This window comes from Anticarsia gemmatalis, chromosome Z (assembly GCF_050436995.1).
Source record: "Anticarsia gemmatalis isolate Benzon Research Colony breed Stoneville strain chromosome Z, ilAntGemm2 primary, whole genome shotgun sequence".
Classification (NCBI taxonomy): domain Eukaryota; kingdom Metazoa; phylum Arthropoda; class Insecta; order Lepidoptera; family Erebidae; genus Anticarsia; species Anticarsia gemmatalis.
In genome coordinates this window covers 10,376,733-10,395,000 of record NC_134776.1, presented here as the reverse complement: position 1 = coordinate 10,395,000, position 18,268 = coordinate 10,376,733, and the positions used below count along the sequence as shown (strand labels likewise).

Sequence of the window (18,268 nt, the reverse complement as noted above, 5' to 3'; positions counted from 1 at the left end):
AGTCGATTACAGTCAAACATTAACAATATAGTACCAAATATTTTAAAACGTAAGTTGCAAAAGTCCTTAGCAAAACAATATAAACGATTGCAGTTAGAAATTGCTTTATGGAAAAAGATATATGTTTCAGTGCAGGTTTTTCTCATGCAATCAATCATTTATATTGCATATACATCATTTATTTTTGTAAATTAATTATCTGTTTATGGCGATGCAATATTATGTAGACACAGAACTAAATGCTGGTATGATAAAATGTTCTTCATTCATATATTTCTAATTAATGTTAATAAAATTCATATTTTTATCAGTTTGGCATGTGTTCACAACTAATATCGTTGCCTCCATGACATCATAAGTAATATTGAACTAAACTTTGACATGGAAACAGTAACATGCACAGCATTTGCCCATTGCTTTATTATTTTTTGCGGGACATTCTGCAACGATTATGTTTTAAAACAATTCATATTTTTAGAGTACATGTAATAAACAGTATATATTTAATCAATAGTGAACTTTCCAGTCAATAATATTTTTTCTATAAAAGCCATCCTTAATTAAATATTCTGCCATCTTTTTCAATCTTAGTAACATTAAGTTGTATATGGGAATTGTTTGGTAATAATACATTTATCTATAGTTTTAAGAGATCTGAATGAAAGCATTCCATGCATTTATTTCACCAAATGTACTTAATTTATTTAGATATTTTAATTAATGACTTATAATAGGTTGTGTTTTAAATTAATTTACCGTCCATTTTTTTATATTTATTTAGACTACGCTCTTATTTAGGGTTTGAAATTTTTATTTATTTAATTTATGTAAAACGATATGTTAGTCTAACTCTTAAAGAAAGTAATTTAACCTATAAAATTAAAGTTTGGTAATACGGTATATTAGGCCAATTCCCACCAGGAAGGCGGCGCTGCGGCTTGCATGTTCAGACTAAAGTCTCATTTTAAGCTAAAAAAGTGCCCTTTAAAGGGTGCTCATCGCGGAAGCCTGTCGCTGGTCGAGACCGCTGCCGGCTTCCGCCTCTGCCGTCCCAATGTGAATTGGCCCTAAAGGAACCAACTGAAGTTTTACTATTTTATACAAAAGTATTCTGAAATTAATTTACAGTATTTTGAAATTTATGTATTATTTTAAAAGTATTCTTCCTTGTCACAAATGTGTAAACTTTTTGATCTGAGTGTTACTTTATTATGTTCGTTTTATGTAAGATCGCTTGACGTTTTCGATTTTTAGGATTACAAACGAATTTGGTTAACTCTAAACAATCCAATGTAAAAAGAATCTCGGCTTCCAAATTTTATGTTGTGTGCGCATTGTATAACGTAACTGTCAATATATGTTATAAAACATTACTATAGAACACTCCTATCTATGCAACATGTTATAAGAAGTTGTTATATAACACATTATGCTATATTGTGAGTGCGCAACATTCCGAATTTTGACATTTTTTGTTATATAATATTTGTCGATAATTTAAAGCGATCTTTTAATATTTAAGTTTAGTTATTTTGTAGGAAACAACGATTTGATAGAATTATATAAATCAGTTTTGTATTTTTTACAGTTTAATTATATTTTTAATTTATTATTTATGTAACAATTTATTTCAATAAATACATTTTAGAGTATCTCTCGTGTTTAATTTTATTATAGTTGAAGACAACTACCCACCCTCCTCTAGGATGAGTGTAATGCTCATTATCAATGTATATGTATAGAATTACACAATAATGTATGTATGTAAGTACCTACACACTTTACTCTTTAATTAACTCTAGGCAGTAAAATGTTTATTGTGGAAGTTAAACCCACAGCATACGGTTACAGCTAAACTCCAAAGATACCAGAAAATGAGTATGTACACCTATTTTAATACACAGCGATTGCAACGTTGCGAATTATCCATAAAATATAGCGCAAGAATTTAGTAGACCTTGTATACAAGGTTCGCGGCTGGCGGAGGTATATAAAATTCAGAATTTATCATATGAGTGACCCGCAGACTTATGCAATACGGTGGCCAGTCTGATACTGAGCTAAATTATATTGAGAAAACATAGAATTATTGATGCATTTCTAGATAATAGTCACCCGTGCACGTCAAGGCTCTATAATAAGTTGTCAGACTTTTATTAGAAGGCAGATGCCTGAACGGATTGCTAGTACTCACCGTGTATCTACTATACTTATCTATGCTGTCTCTCAAGTCGTTCTATCGTCGTCTCAAGCCCATTATACTTACACCTTTCCAAAAGTATGATTTTTTTAGACGACTGCAGACTGCAAACCTCACGACTGCGACTGCACGTTCAAGTATGAATAAGATGTATGTCTCAGCGAAATGCTTAGATCTGGGATTTGATCAAATCTATAGGATTAATAAATTGAAGAAAAATGATGACCAACCCCCTATAAACGGGGTACCTAGTTTAAAATTAATAAGATTACAAAAAATTTGGTCGATTCTTGTTCAGTTTGTTCTTTGGTCAATACAGTCTTAAATTGAGATTAGATAAGTTTTACTAATTCCTTTGTCAGATACTCGCTAAATTATGTGATTCTGTGTTATCGTGTTAATGTAGGTTTTAAGACAGGAAATAAGGTGGGGTATTAGTGTGGATGGGTAAAAGATCAATCAAACAATAGTGTTATTTTGATTTCATTTATCAAGGTACATGTACCTAACGCACACGGCACCTACTACAAGTACCGATATACACGGTTTCTACGAATTACAATGTTTTAACGATAGCCATGTATTTAATTTTATTAAAATTGTTCATTATTATTGAATATTTTCACATTGGAAAGTGTCTCGATAAAATTGAGAGCAAAAACTAAACTTAGCAAACAATAAAACCTTTGCAAAAATATTCAATAAAATAAAGATAAAATGTCTATAATATGAATTGTAGTATAATTATCTATTTCATTTAATGGCACAAAACAATTTAGAACTTTTGAAATAATATAGATATAAACAAACATTTTATTACACGGTATATTATATGTCAGTAGTGACTACTACATAAAACATAGTTGAAAATTATTAAGAAAAAGTAATATATACAAGATTGTATTTATTTACACGTTACATGGCAAACGAAGGAGTTTGGTCTTAAGAAACAATAAACTAAGTATAAAATTGCATTTTAGTTGGAAGTTGAGCTTAATTTGTGCTATTAGGGGGTCACCCTTTTAAAATCATGTCTTTTAAGCTTTGCTACAAATAAGAATATTTAGTATGTACATTATAAACAGTTGCGGGTTTAACGTGGGGTGGCTATCAATCAAAAATAGCAAAATATAATGGCAAGATCATTAGATCACTCATTGTCAAGTGGTATGTGTAAAATGCGTGGGTGAAAATTTATTTAGGTATGGTTTAAAAGTAACATTTGATTACATTGGAATTCATAAGAAGTTATAATAATGAATCGAGACACAATTTCATAATATTAAATGCTATCGAAACACTACGGAATATTAATTTAATTTGATTTTATAAAATATTTACCTCACATTTTTTTGGTTTTTTATTTTGCTACTTTCGGAATGTATCCATAGATAGAATATGAACATATTTAGTAAAAAGCCAATTGTCAAATTACGTCTACTAATTAGATTTGTCGTCGTTTCGGCGAGTTATACGTATCATATGTATAATAGTACCCCTACGTCAGATAATGGCATGCATGGCAACACGTGAGCCATACCGACACCCACTGGTTGTGTTTGAAATTAAACTAATTATCACAGTTTTAAAATAAAAATAACACGCGCCTAGCTATTTAACACTCCGGCGCTCGACATAACATAGCCATCCTTATACTAAATTAATAAATAACTTATATTTTTTGTTAAGCGCACCGTATGTGCACACAATAGATTATAATAATAATGTACAATAATTAGACATAACAGTTCCTTTACATTTTTAAGTAAAAAATTAACAAATTGGTTTTAATAACTAAAATAAAATTCATCAACCAACACTAGCCATCGAATCAATGGCACGGGTCGTGCGCGCGGGCACTATTAAGTAAATATAGTCATTACAATGGGAGATCATTTGTGGAGGCGCGATCACTGTTCACACTGTTGTCTCGTTCCGACGAAGCGGCTGCAGCTCGCGCTGGAGATCGTTGTAGTACTCGTGGTCCGACATCGACTCCTCCTCGACCGACCGCTGCGGCAGGTACTTGCTGGTGCTGGGCCGAGGCGTCGACTCGCTGCCGCTGCCCTCGCTCATGCACAGCGACTCTAACGGCACCGGCTCCGTCGGTATACCTAACGTCTGTGGAAGTACTCCTTCTTCAGACATTAGATATTCGGGGTTATCGACGCAACGTTTGCCAACAAATCCGCTAAATCGCAGCTCGTCGGAGTCAGGACTCTCGCTGCCCTCGCCGATCAGATCCATGTACGTCGATGCGTTTTGGTTGTGCTGTGGCGACGGCATCAAGTAGTCGTCCTCATCTAAAGGCAAGTTCAGCTTGAGGTTTCCGACTTGCGCCTCTTTGTTCTTGGGCATGCTGTCGAAATTGGCCTCGTTGCCTTCCGTCCGCGCTCTCATGGGGTCGCTGCAGTACCTCGAACTTGAGGATTCAGATGCACAGGCACCATTGTTATAGTAATGTCTTAGTTCAGTGCCTTCCATGGTTGGTTGGTGATTGCATCTGAAGTCATGCTCCCAAGGTTCAGGATTGTTGGAACTGTCGGGCATGATGCACTCGTTATTGATTCCGTTCGCACATGAAGAGGAGGAACACGCGTGGTTTCCTGACTGCGGATGGACCTCAATCACTGAGATTGTGGTAGCGTTGCTAGGTCCAGATCTGTTCTTTGGCTGCAAATACTCGTCGGCCTCCACCAACGATTCCGGGCCTTCTATCGCTGACGACAAATTTCTTATTAACTCCTTCTCATCCTGTAAAGTGAATACAATTATAATTAGTTTATTGATAAAATTGTTGCTTATAAATATTATTAGTATTTCAATAGACTAGCTAACTACGGTCAACTTAAGGTTGAATTATGTGATGTTAAAGCTGTGAAAGAAGGGATCTTTTATGTTGTCCTTCTAAGAATTGTGAGGCTACTACTGCTTTTGCTATACGTGTTGTGTTGTGGGTGCAATAGGTTCGATTTAAGGCAATAGTTAAGTTATCGAAGACCACCGTTAACCTTTTGAACCACGTGAAATATACACAGGGTACCGAACACAAAAATCATTTCTGAAATCGTTCTGTGATATTTTATGGAAATCGAATCCATTCAAGCCACATTTATCGCTAATCTTTGTGCATTTCATCATCAAACCTTGTTAGTCCCACATAAGAGCATGCAATTACTACTTACTTATAACGTAATTATTTATATAAAAGATTTGTGCTTACTTAGCATACCGTCTCCTGAACAAGTACGATAAGCTGTTGTAAACAAAACAACGTGTTAGTGGTTAGTACATGGTACAGGGAAGCGAACATTTATTGAAACATCGAGAATCTAGAAAACTTTTGAAAAACTAGAGATAGAAATGTCGCATCTCTAAGTTTGAGACGGCTGCGTGATATTTCGTTCGAATTTAGGAAAAAATATTAATTGTTTAAAAAATTAAATAGTACTTATATAATTTTAATGTTAATTATACAATATAGTACATATTATCCATAATGTGAATATTTCCTGCGCGATGTTTCGATAGTGTTCGCTTTAAATTAAGCAGTGTTAGTTACTAGAGTTATTTGTCAGTAATCTTAATTTAATTATTAATAGAAAGCTTTTTTCAATTGATTTACTTAATTTAAGTAAATTAAGAAGTTTGAGAGAGATGGCATTAGATAAACAAAGATTACTGACAAGTAGATTATTAAGTTAGTTCAGGTCTATGTATATCCAGAAATAATTGCTGTGGTTTTTTTTTCCGAAGACTACGTTTATGTTACTTATTTACATCGACTTCAACATGACCTTGTTACAGAATAAGAATGTTTATTTGCATGAAACATGGTTATCAGATCTTAATACTATATACAATAGTATAGATTTATATTATCCATGGAATGGAGGCAGCTAAATAATAATACTTTTAAACAGAGATTATGGTTTTTTTATTACATGTAAAGATATCGTATTTAACAAATTATTGTTGGATATACTTCATTACTGAATCCCAAATTTTTCCCATTGCATATTTCACTAATGTCTAGTTGGACAAGGTCATTGACCACATAACACTAAGTGCGTGTAGACTATGATGCTAGACTAGATGCTTTCTTTACTAATTTGTGACTGGCGTCGTTAATAATTTCATAGTACATTTTCCTAATGAGTCTTAATCCTTTAAAACCAGAAATAGTTTACCCGACACCAAAAGCGTTCGAATATTTAGATACATGAAAACAAAAATTTATTTAAAAAAAAATAGTGCAATATAATTTGGTGGTTATGATAATCATTGCTTTTTGTTTTCACCTATGCAGATTTCAACTCCCAAGACTATGCATTAGTTAGAGTAACATAAGAAAACAAGTATTGATAAATTACCTGAGTAGAGTAGGATGGTAGGCGCATAAACTTATCGCCTTGGATGACCAAGTATCGGCCGGGATCCCTCGCCATCTCAGCGAACGTGTCGGCTAGTTGTTTGAACGAGGGGCGACTGTCGGCGTCCAGCATCCAACACGATACCATAATACAGTAGATGTCCAGCGTACAGATAGCTGGCTGCGGCAATTTCAACCCATTTTCAATTAGTTCAGGGACCTTCCTAGCTGATATATTTTCATATGGACGAGCACCATAACTCAAGATTTCCCAAATGGTCACTCCAAAAGCCCACACATCGCTCTTATGGGTGAATATCCTGTGCTGAATACATTCTAGGGCCAACCATTTTATGGGCATTTTACCGCCTGCAGCCTTGTACTCGTCCTCGTTGATGTCTAGTAATTTAGCGAGACCGAAATCTGTTATTTTCACGCAATTAGGCGTTTGGACTAACACATTTCGGGCAGCTAAGTCCCTGTGTACTAAACGCTTCTCTTCTAAGTATGACATTCCACGAGCTATTTGGGTACACCAGTTCAAAAAAGCTTTAGATCCGATTTTTTCTTTATGTGTTCGCACATAGTCTAACAGGCATCCGAGTGGCATGAGCTGTGTAATCAACATCATCTGACTCGTAAGACAGACGGCCAACAGCTGCAGCAGATTCGGGTGCTCGACACTCGCCATGATGTAAGCTTCTTCCAAGAATTCCTTGCTTGTATTAGCGCCAGTTCCTTCTTTTAAAACTTTAATAGCAACAGGGATCTTCACGTTTTCTCCTTCTGGGACCCAAACGCCTTTGTAAACTTTACCAAATGCCCCAAAGCCGAGCATACCGCCTCGGCGCAATTCCACTTCTTTAACAATTCTCAATTTGGCTAAGTTAGGCTTGACGTTAGTTGGATGTAGTGGCTCATTATCTTCACAACCTGTTAACACCATTGTCATTTTAACTGCTTCCTTGTTCGCTTTCGCTCTTTGACGACAAGCGTAGCCTATGATACCGAGTATCACTAGCAATATGAAAGCTAACACTAATATAATCACAAGCACCGTTGGTATTCTCGCAGTTACCATATTAGGACTTCCATTAGCGTGTGCAGAACAGAAAGGTTCATCAATAGAATTTTGTAATGCGTCGTCCAAGTAGATCCTGTGAGGAAACTCTTCGGGACAAGTATCTGTACAGTTAAAACCGTTTATTTTGGTAGGGTCTGTAGCGTCACTTAGCATTATTTTCAGGGTCCTGCATTTGATGCAGTCAGTTGACGAGGGTCCTAAGCATCCTTTACATTCTGGGTGGCATGGCGTACAAATTCTGTTAATCTTATCAGTATAGTGGTCAGCTGGACATTCGTCTTCACATTGGTCACCCCTTTTATACCCGTTGCACACTTGGCAAACTTGGGAATGGATACCAAATCCTGTACATTTTATACACAGAGGGTGACATTTACGACACACGACTTTTACCTTCCCTTCAAGCGGCTTAACGTTGCCGACCCACTCGTTGTAATATCCATCGGGGCAAGGTTCGTTTTCTTTCAAACAGCTCTCGACTGTTGCTTCAACGCTAATTATAGCCTTTTTGCAAGAGTTACAGCCGCCGTATCCCACTGTGTTCTCAGGTCCGGTGCATCCATTGTAACAGTTGTAATGACACGGCTGACAGGTGCCATTTTCAGAAGGATATCTTGAATCGGGACATTCGCTGACACAGTAGGGTCCATCTTGCACGTGTCGACATGTAGTGCAGTTCGCTCGACTTGGTCCGGAACATCCATCTTTACATTCTGAGTGGCATTCTTTGCAGGTCTTCGGACCCTCCTTGTACAATCTGTAACGAGCATGAAATTTCACATTAGTAGTGCCTTTTTTCAAATGTCAGTGTTTGGTATATAAATACAAAGGCAGTTGTCGGTATATCAAACAGACAATGGGGCCGAGACGATACTCGGACGTCGAAGGCATACGACTGTGCTACCCACACTTATCTCGGTTTTGTTATGGTAATCAGGCTGCCAAAATTGACAAAGCCGAGACTGCGGTGCACTTCTTTGACACAAGATGCGAGTTGCATGTATTAGATTTCTTTACACAGTATAAACATTCGCTTTGCATTTTCATTCATTTAAGAAATACCTACCCAGGCAGAACGGTGCAGTTTTCCACACAAGTTTCTTCGAATACAAAGTTTTTGCAGGTGAGACATTGATGAGGTCCTGGTCCCCAACATCCGTCGGCAGAGCATTGTGGGTCACACACGAGTTCGGCTTTCTCTGTTGAACATTTATTAGTTAGGAACAAAGCATAGAATTAGAATCACAACCATGACGTTGTGATATTTGCTGACGTCATGGATGGCTGAGCGTCGCACAGCGTTCAGATGCATAGGCTGTTAATTGGGTTAGTCTGGGGAAACTGTTTACAAAGGATGAAAATGTAATCGATCGCTAAATTATAATGTTTATATTTTATCGCATGGGCAATCATTACTTTAACTAAATATAAAATAAAATTAATTCTAACTTGAGGATCCTCAAAAAACAAAACGCTAGCGTAATTAACTCACCACAGTTCCCTGGTTCCCCATTGTTTTGAATTATTTGCTTGTGGTCTTTGGATTTCACGAGTTTGTTCCAAGCGATTTTGTCGGCAAAACACAAATATTTATTCTCCATAATCGCTATAGCACCGGAGTTGACTCGTTTCAAGGAAGTCAAGCCTAAGGATTTCAGTGAAGTTTTCACAATGTACAGCGATGCAAACAGATTCTCGACGACTTGACGTCCTCCAATAACTTCCAAGTTGCGGAAGTAAGAGAGGCTGGTGAAGTTCACGTGGTGAGCCTGGACATTTAGGTATCCAGTGACTTCACGCACCGTGCTAAATACTTCCAGCTTGTCCGGCTCCATCTTTGGGTATCGTTCGCCGAATGAGTAGTCAGGGTTCACGTGTTGAAATCCCGTGAATGTCATTTCTAAAATCTCTATTGAACCATCAATGATCGTGCAATCTTTGAAGCTGTCTATATTCCCGGAATGTATCGGCTTTTCAGCGTGGCAAGTCTTAGGACATGTGACGTTGCAGGGTATACATTCTCCATTGACTGCCGTTTTATTCGGTGGGCAGCTTCTTACGCAGGCTCCATTGTCCTTCAACAGATGTTCGGGACAGTTACGCACGCATGTGGCACCGTACGCGTATTTACCATTCGGGTTCGGTTCCCATGAATAAGTAGTAGGATTATATATTTGCATCGGCGGACATTCTTGAGAACATGTCCCTTCATCGTAAAAGTTTCGACAGGCGAGACACTGACTGGGCAACGGACCCGTGCATCCACCGGCACAAAATGTGTTGCAGCAATCTCGAGGATTAGGTCCGAAGCAACGGCCTTGCGCACACTGCGGACTGCAGTTCGTTTTAGAAAACTTTTGGCAATTTTCGGGGCCTTCACCCCAGCAACCTGCTTCACAGCTAGGATGACAACGAGGGCATTCACGTTCAGGAGCAGAGAAATTGTACACATATACGTAAGTCGCATTTACACCAGTTATGATTTCATCCCAGTTAATAGTCTTTACATGACACAAATTGTAATTCTTGTAGATACCAACACTGCCTCTAAGAACGTCGCGCAGAGCAGGTAGCTCCAGCGTGAAAGCTGAAGACATGGTGACCATGAGGGCAAACTCTTCTTCTCGTACGTTGAGTTTGAACAAAGTCCTGCCGCGTATGATCTGCAGCTGCGGCAGCACGATGTGTCGCATGCTCACGTGGGATATTAGCACGTATCCCGTAACCTCTCTGATATACTTCAGGAACGATAAATCCATTGTTTCGTTTTGCAGCCATGTTAGCTCAAGGTTACCGTCGACATACGTACAATTAGTAAATCTGTCGCGGAGATTCCGATAGTGTGTGTCGCGGTTCGACGGAACTGACATCCGTCCGTTGGTCCCGATGCATACTGAAAAAGAAAAATAAATAAAATCAGTGTGTTGCATAACATAAACGAGTGTTTGTTAATAGGAGGTTGGTCTGTTGTACTAATAAAAACAATGTATTTGTATTGGGTCGTCGTTCGACAAGTTAGGAACCGAGCTCGTCTAATGAAGAGGCGGTACCGTGTGGGCGGGCTCTAAAGCGAGTTTCTTCTACTATGTTACAAGTAACACCGCTATTTGTGATTAATCGATAGAAATAGTTTACAATGCCGTTTTGCTTCGCTCAACAGAACGGCGGCAAGGAACTAAAGCGTGTATGTAAATCGAACTGAAGGAATATTAAATTGGTATCGTTAGCCAAGTTTACCGTTTAACAGCTTATTTTTGCCTCGAACAATACAGACTTGTTTATGTACCTATCGGTTATGTGCGCGCTTATTTGTTGATGTACGGAGATGTTTGGTTTAAATAAATTATATGGTCGTGTGTTTCTTATGTCAACTGTCGTAAACGCAAACTTACTGATCGGTAAAAGAATAAGTATTTCACAGATTTTGGGATATAATTGTACAAGCTTATACACGCCATATAGGTTACCTATACAAGTACACTGTTACTCAGGGATTTAGTGTCTACGCATTGCTTGCGTAATTTTATCTAAAACCACAAAACGAGAGCTCCACGGGTGCACGAGATTGAATAAGAACTTAACAACTCAGTCGCGAGAGATGAAAATGGCTTGTACTATCCAAAGGTTTTAAAATATCAACAAAGAACGGTTTTTGTCATAGTCTTGTATAGAAATATGAAGGTATTCAAGAGGCAAGGTAAATTTTACCTGTTCGTCTTTACATATTATAATAGACAGTTTTTTTCTCGTGGTTAAGTATACAAGAGTATAATATTACTGTCATACGATACATTTTTGGCATTTTAACGTTTTGAGTTGAATATTTTGGATTTTGACAGCCTTTAAACTTATTGGTTGTAAATTTAAAGTTATTGCCGAAGGGAATGGTTTACTTTGCTTAGATTTTATGCGTTAAATCAATGTTTTTTGTTTAAGCAGAACTATACACAATCAGCTTCTTGTGATTATTTGAATTCAAGTATGTACGTTTTTTGTACTTGTAAAAATACTAGTGTAAAAAATATTTATCGGTCCGATTGCTCAAGTTGTTATAGTATGTAACACACCTGTGTTTATATCGAACATTTTAACTCTGTCAACGTATTTATCGAGTCGTAGCGAAGTGAGTGTGGATAGATTGAGTGCTAACACAAGTTACCTACATACTCAAGGTAAGTACCTTCGAGAGGAGTGCGGTGGGCGAATACTTTCTCTGTACTTTTTAAATACGTCAATAAGAGGCAGTTCGGTTGTTTAAAACTGAGGTAAATACGTACAGAAAAAGAACATTGAACTATGCAAAGAAAGGAACACACTATGAATATACCGTCTCAGGTAAGGTGAATGTTCTTTTTCATTTACACTCGTTTCCTGGAAGAACAAAAGAGCAAAGCTAATTTATTATGTGACTAGTCTCGGACGGTAAGTTCTGCGAAAATCTCATAAATTTCTAAGTCAAGAGTATTTGATATTCGTGTATGTACTTTAAAACTAAGATCACTATTAAACTAATTCGCTCGTCCAAACTGCATTCGACTATAATGAATTTATACTTTCTAAATGCCATGTGGTATGTTAACAAAATTACGAATCTGCCGCGATTCTCTATAGACCTTCTTTGGATGTTTCTATTCAATTCGGTTGGGTAACCACCCACATACATCCGATTTGAGATGTAGCCTACACGCCGGCGTGATTTCGGTTGTCAATACAGAAGCTCTAAAGAATCGCAAAAATTGATTTCATTGCCTTTTACAAAATAAATGATTGTAAGGATGATATTAAAACCGCGCAATGTATGGTATATAATTTTGGTTTGTCTATAATGCCGTGGTGTCATAATGTGGGTGTGTAGTGTCCGGTCGACCTAGTTGAACTGCCGATGACATATGCGATAGTATTGAAATGATGTTGGTCGATTCAGAGATATAAAAATGTCATTATTTCGGCTTGGATTCAAACAATAACGCGTGGGCATAACTGGACTGTTAACAAATGAAAGTTTTCTCTGTTTTCTATGGTCATTTGAATGAGTTATGGGACAAAATTACTATCTGCTTATTTCTTAAAATCTCGTACAGAAGGAAACATACCAGATGCTGGTCACTTTATAAAAAAAAAATAGCGCACATACATAGTGTGCTGTGCTGTTAACAGTTCGTGTTTTAATTTCCAATAGAGACTTTTGTCTTTAGTCTGATTATCATGACTAATATACGATTAGTTTTCAACAAGCAATGTTCTTTGTAGTCAAGTTGGCAACAGTACAGCTATGTCATAGTAATTACTGTTAATTACTTCTAATTTTAGCTATAGATGCTAATCTTTAAGTAAATAAGAACAAGTGTGTTAGTATTGTATCCTTATGGTTTGAGATTAATTTTCAATGGTAATAAGTACCAACTTCGTACGTATCGTTACTTAATAAAAAAATATACTTCACTAAAAGTACTTTTGGTAGAGTCAAAAACTCTAGATTTCTTTTAGTCTCCTAGGGTTTCTGTTATTTTGTGAACATTTTAATCAATTCTGTGAGAAGCTGAAACTTATACGTTACTATATATATACTTATAACGTTTACTACCTAGCATAGTATGCCCGGAAAATATTCAGATGATTTGTCGCGGAGATATTTTTTATTACTATTAGGGCTACCCACGTATTGGATATAACAAGTGACACTCAACATTTAAATCCGTTTGTTTAATATATAGCTAGATAGTGATTACAGCTCCCTAAAATTACGTTTAAATTTAAAACAAGTTTCAATACAACGTTATTACTAGCAGCACCGATTCAAAGTCACCTAACCGCTTTGTCATCGTGTATGTGCGCAATTTTACAGCTTATTACAATACTACCGACGACTAGAACATAGAATCGTGAAATTTGTACTATGTAAGTGAAGTTAAAATATTAGACAATAGTAATTAAGTCGTATTGTTCACTTATTCAAGCATATACAAGCAAACGGCGGAATAGACAAATAAAACAACTAAACTTAGCCAGGTTATATTGTACTATAACCCGCCCAAGTTTGGGAGTAGTGTACGTCGTCCGCGACTGGTTTATCTTAGGGCTATGTTTTTATCCAGTTACTTGCATTCTGAAGCATTGAAACCAGTTTCTGCCGCCACCATTTCGGTCTTGTAAAGCGCCTTTCACTACAAACCATTATTGTAAGCTGTACATTGCCGCACCCGTATGCAGTTTCCATTTAAGCTGATGAAGAAATGATGCATTGGACGTGATGCTTTTTGATATGACAGTTTTGGTATGTGCTCGAAAACCGAACCTGACTTTTCCACGAAAGTGAAGTAACTTTTACAAGGAGTCGTAAGTTTAATTTAATCTGATTTGCGATGGATTTTCTAGGTTTTAATATTAATGACGAATGCTACATTACGTCTTCTATGTTCTGTGTAGTAGCTTTGTAAAATGTTTCATAAACAAACATTAATACGAAATCAATTACTTCAAAGTATACGGACAAAGTCTACGAAATGCTATGTAGAGCGAAGAACAGTCTCTAATTTAGAACTTAAACGTTGCAAAGGACCATGACTATAACAAGTAAGTATAGCGTACATAATATGACGTCATTTCTCGTTGTTTTTATAATTTAAAAAAAACAACATTCAATAAAATAGGCGTTTTTATATCGATTTACATGAAGTGTCAATATATTATTACTTTAAAGAGGTCAGGGATGGCCCCACGTCTTCAACTTATAATTACGAACATAATGAAATATCGCAAAGGTTTTGGAGTTAAGGATCGCGTAAATTAAAATACTAATGAACATTAGAGTTTCACTTAGTTAACTTATTTTAAGCCAACAAAACTATGCTTTAATATTCTGCTCTCCCTTATTTAGAAACATTATAATAGGCAATATTTTTTATGAATTTATAAGACAACAATAAAAGATATTGGAAAAGGACTTAGCCGAATGAGCAGGTAACAAAACGAGCTCAGTGAATGTAAGTAATTAGTAGAACAATAGTGATTCGCTTTATTTATAATCTTTTCTTAAATAGGAGAAGATACGAGAAATAAGAAGTGCCAGATATTTTGATGTTATAAAAATCAACAACTAAATAACACTACGGAAAGTAAACATAATATGCATTTGAATTGATGTAACTGTAGTATGAACCTCAAACATTCCTAGAACCCTTCAAGCCATTACGAACGACCGTTACATTCAAATCTCCACACGACACATTATACCAATTAAACACATTTCTAAAATGGCAGTTTACAAAAATATCTGACTCATGAATTCCGGTTATTTTAGTTTCTAGTTGTCGATAGGTCAAGCAACTCGCCGCGCATATCATTAACACTCGATAATATCCATCAGTATTGAAATATACAACGCTTTTTAATTCAAAGCGTTAATTTAATGGCTTTACTTAAAACGATGTTTTGTACGCGTTCATTTCAAATATATTAACCGATGTATTTGTTGCAAGTATCCAAATCACATGGCAAATGTTCTAGACCTGGCTACTTGCGAAATCACGACATACAATGGCAACACTGCCGCCTACTAGCAAAATGTGGGTGTTAACACATCTGCTTAAACCTTCAGGGAAATACAAGCGTAATGATATGCATACCGTACAAACTACATTTCGTTTAATGGCTCATAAAAAGTCTAAAAAGTAGATCGTTTTATTAAACCGTATTCAATATTTTGTTAGCACGCGCCGCGTTGAGATCTTTCGTATGGACGCCTACAACTTCCCGCACTCGCGCCCATATAAGAGCGCGCTGTATTTTAAATATAAATGGCCAGTAAAAGAAATGTCGTAGCAAAACACGTAAGTTAATGAACATTAATTAAAGTAGACCAGTTCCCCAACCTAATATCATAAAACAGGAAAACGTAACTTGTTTGTGTATTTGGCAATTTTTTATTAGATTCAATTGATATTTAACTAGTGTAAGGTCTTGTGACTCGTAAAATTATGATTATTGATACGTCACGAAATAGTGCGTAAAAAGGTAGATTTGAATGGATTTTAAACGCAAGAAAAATGTAATTACATGGATTAGATATTAACATTTGATGATTAATGATTTGAAACGAAATGGTTCCTCGGCGAATATTTGCAAAAGGTAAATAAAAAGTAAGTGATCTATTAAAACGTGTGTAGATACAAGGCCAGGTGCCAACATCGCACTCACACGTGCAATTCTGTGTATTGTAACGCGCAGGCGCCGTGTTATTTCCTTGTCACTTCAAGTAATCACAGAAGTGCGTTCATAGACTCGGTTTTCCTCGTGTAATATTTTATTATGGAGACATCATATTGATATATGTTTTAATAATAAATCATATGTCATGGTTGATTTTCTTTGATTTAAATTCGTTGAAATATGTTTACGTTTAGTGCGTTACAAACAAATAATAGAGTATTTTTTCTAAAAGGCCGGTATGCGACCACGTCGTCATCACCACGCACCGACATTGGCCCACAATCACAACTCTATCACGCCTATTAATTATAGCAATTCAATCAGAGAAGGTCGTTTCAACGTTCGGTCACGGGCTTACAGATACCACTGACTATTTAACAAAGTCCTCTTTGATCAAATGCCGTGAACTTAATTGAGTACTAAGTATAGCCTTGTTTCCCTGTTTCCCGAATTGGAACATTGAATGAATGAACATCATGATGACGAGTGGACGCACCGCTTGCGATGACAATTGCAGGGCTTAATGGCAGGTCCCTAATGCAAATAATAGTTGACCGCCATTTGCACAGACCATTAAATCAGGAAATATGGCAGATCTTATTTTGATTTCTTTTATGTATGGTAGGGTGTTATTAGCCCTGGACTCAGTAGAGAGTATCATGACGCTGTGAATGATGATGAAGGAGTATTACAGGGAATTGTTGTTCTGATTATTTATGTGATTAGCACCTGCGTGGCGAGTCGCAAGATTACAAGTAACGGTTGTTGATCCTTGCTTATAGGTCATACAAGCATTGAGTGTACAAGTATCCCGATTATCACAATAATAACACTACAAACTCGTATGTTGGCTCGTTATAAAATAAATATGAATTATCGCGATTGTATCCACCGTAATGTAAATATGTTTGTGCAAGTTGCGTTTTATGTTTATTGAGATGGAACTACATGTATAAAATGTTTTAAAGAGAGATATGTAGCTTAAGTTATCGACAACTTGCTTTAACATAATATATCTGGGCATTGGCCCTTTTTACCTCCGAGTGAAACACAAATAAGCATGAATAGAAAAAGAGAGTGTAAATCGAAATAATTAATTGATATCAAATATTTGTCATCACTATCCTTAACTTCAATCAGTAATTAGTCCTACCGTTTAGTTCATTAAAAAGCTTAGTCTAAATCTACGTATGATTGGATCAAGATAACACTACCTTGTACAATGTAGGGTATTAATAATGATTTGATACATAGTCCACTAATCGATGTGGAGTCTGTAGCGTGTAGCACAGGTTTACCTTGGCTGACCACTAATTTACTCGATCACCATATTTTCCTGAACATAAGGTTTGTCGATCGTGTACTCAGTACGCGGTTAAATTCTGACTTGATATAGCTATTTATTCCAATCGAATGTCATAATTATACATATTATTTGGCATAGCGAAGTACATAGTAATGTTTATTAAAGTAAATTTTCATGTATTGGACTAAAACTGCTGTCGTTATGGACACAATCTTGTAAATTCCGGGTTAAGGTAAACGACTCAAATTGTAATTTTCATGGGTTATAAACAGATTTCAAAAAAGAAGAAGACTCTCAATTTTAACAATACAATATGAAATTTGTTGTACCTACTACGTCTCATTCTATCCATGTGTAAAATTCGTATCATCCTCAAATATAATCTTGAATATGGGTTGAAATAACTAGTTTTAATAGCAAAAGCAAAAAAAAATAAACAAACATATACACAGATTTTATTATATACTAATATTTCAATATTGCATGACCTATACTATTTCATGCAATAAAGTTATTAATACAATTTTGAAATGCCTACGTCACGCTAAATAAATCACTTGTTTCTAGTAAACCAATGATTTCGACACTATCCGAAAGTAGGTAATATGTTATTAACCAATAACACTGTTAAAATGTGAGTGCGCATAAACTGTCAGCAGATTTATTGCACAAGATATTGTTCGGACATTAGACGCTATTAATTTTTGGAATATTCATAATTAGTAAAATGACGTATCGCAATTATGACGCCAAGCGATTTTGAACTCAGTTTCAAAAGACTTAATGTTTGAATTAATTACTCAGGTATTTTGGTCTACGGAAAAAGATTTTTACAATTTTGTAAACGTAAGAGCTGGGTATATTTACGGGTTCTATACATAAATCAAATCCGAAAATTGATATAATAAGCCAACAAATATATCCTTAAATATTTATATACTTACAAAAATGAGTTTTACCTGATATTAAATTAGTTATACCTAGGTACCTCTACAAAAACATATTTACGAAATCTTTTTCTTTTACAAACATACGCAAAACAAATACACTTTGTAAAACGTATCTAAAAGTTTCTAGAATTAACTTTTATTATTATCT

At 36.0% G+C, this 18,268-nt stretch overlaps 2 protein-coding genes across 3 annotated transcripts in view; one reads left to right on the top strand and one right to left on the bottom strand.

Annotated features, from left to right (window-relative positions):
- The window catches only part of wus (TM2 and DnaJ domain-containing protein wurst), a 7,255-nt gene extending 5,603 nt beyond the window's left edge, over positions 1 to 1,652 (top strand). Inside the window, exon 6 of the mRNA XM_076134977.1 lies at positions 1 to 1,652. This exon is cut by the window's left edge and continues 1,023 nt beyond it. The gene's annotated coding sequence lies outside the window, so the exon portion shown is untranslated.
- A 1,020-nt stretch (positions 1,653 to 2,672) lies between these two features.
- Positions 2,673 to 18,268, bottom strand: part of Egfr (epidermal growth factor receptor) — a 115,698-nt gene continuing 100,102 nt past the window's right edge. For both annotated transcript variants that reach the window (XM_076135461.1, XM_076135460.1), the window contains exons 2-5: positions 9,149 to 10,549; positions 8,723 to 8,855; positions 6,574 to 8,413; positions 2,673 to 4,954 (exon numbers count right to left, since the gene is read on the bottom strand). In XM_076135461.1, the coding sequence (XP_075991576.1) occupies positions 4,118 to 4,954; positions 6,574 to 8,413; positions 8,723 to 8,855; positions 9,149 to 10,549 (4,211 nt within the window). In that variant the 3' untranslated portion in view covers positions 2,673 to 4,117. The remainder of the gene's footprint in view (positions 4,955 to 6,573; positions 8,414 to 8,722; positions 8,856 to 9,148; positions 10,550 to 18,268) is intronic.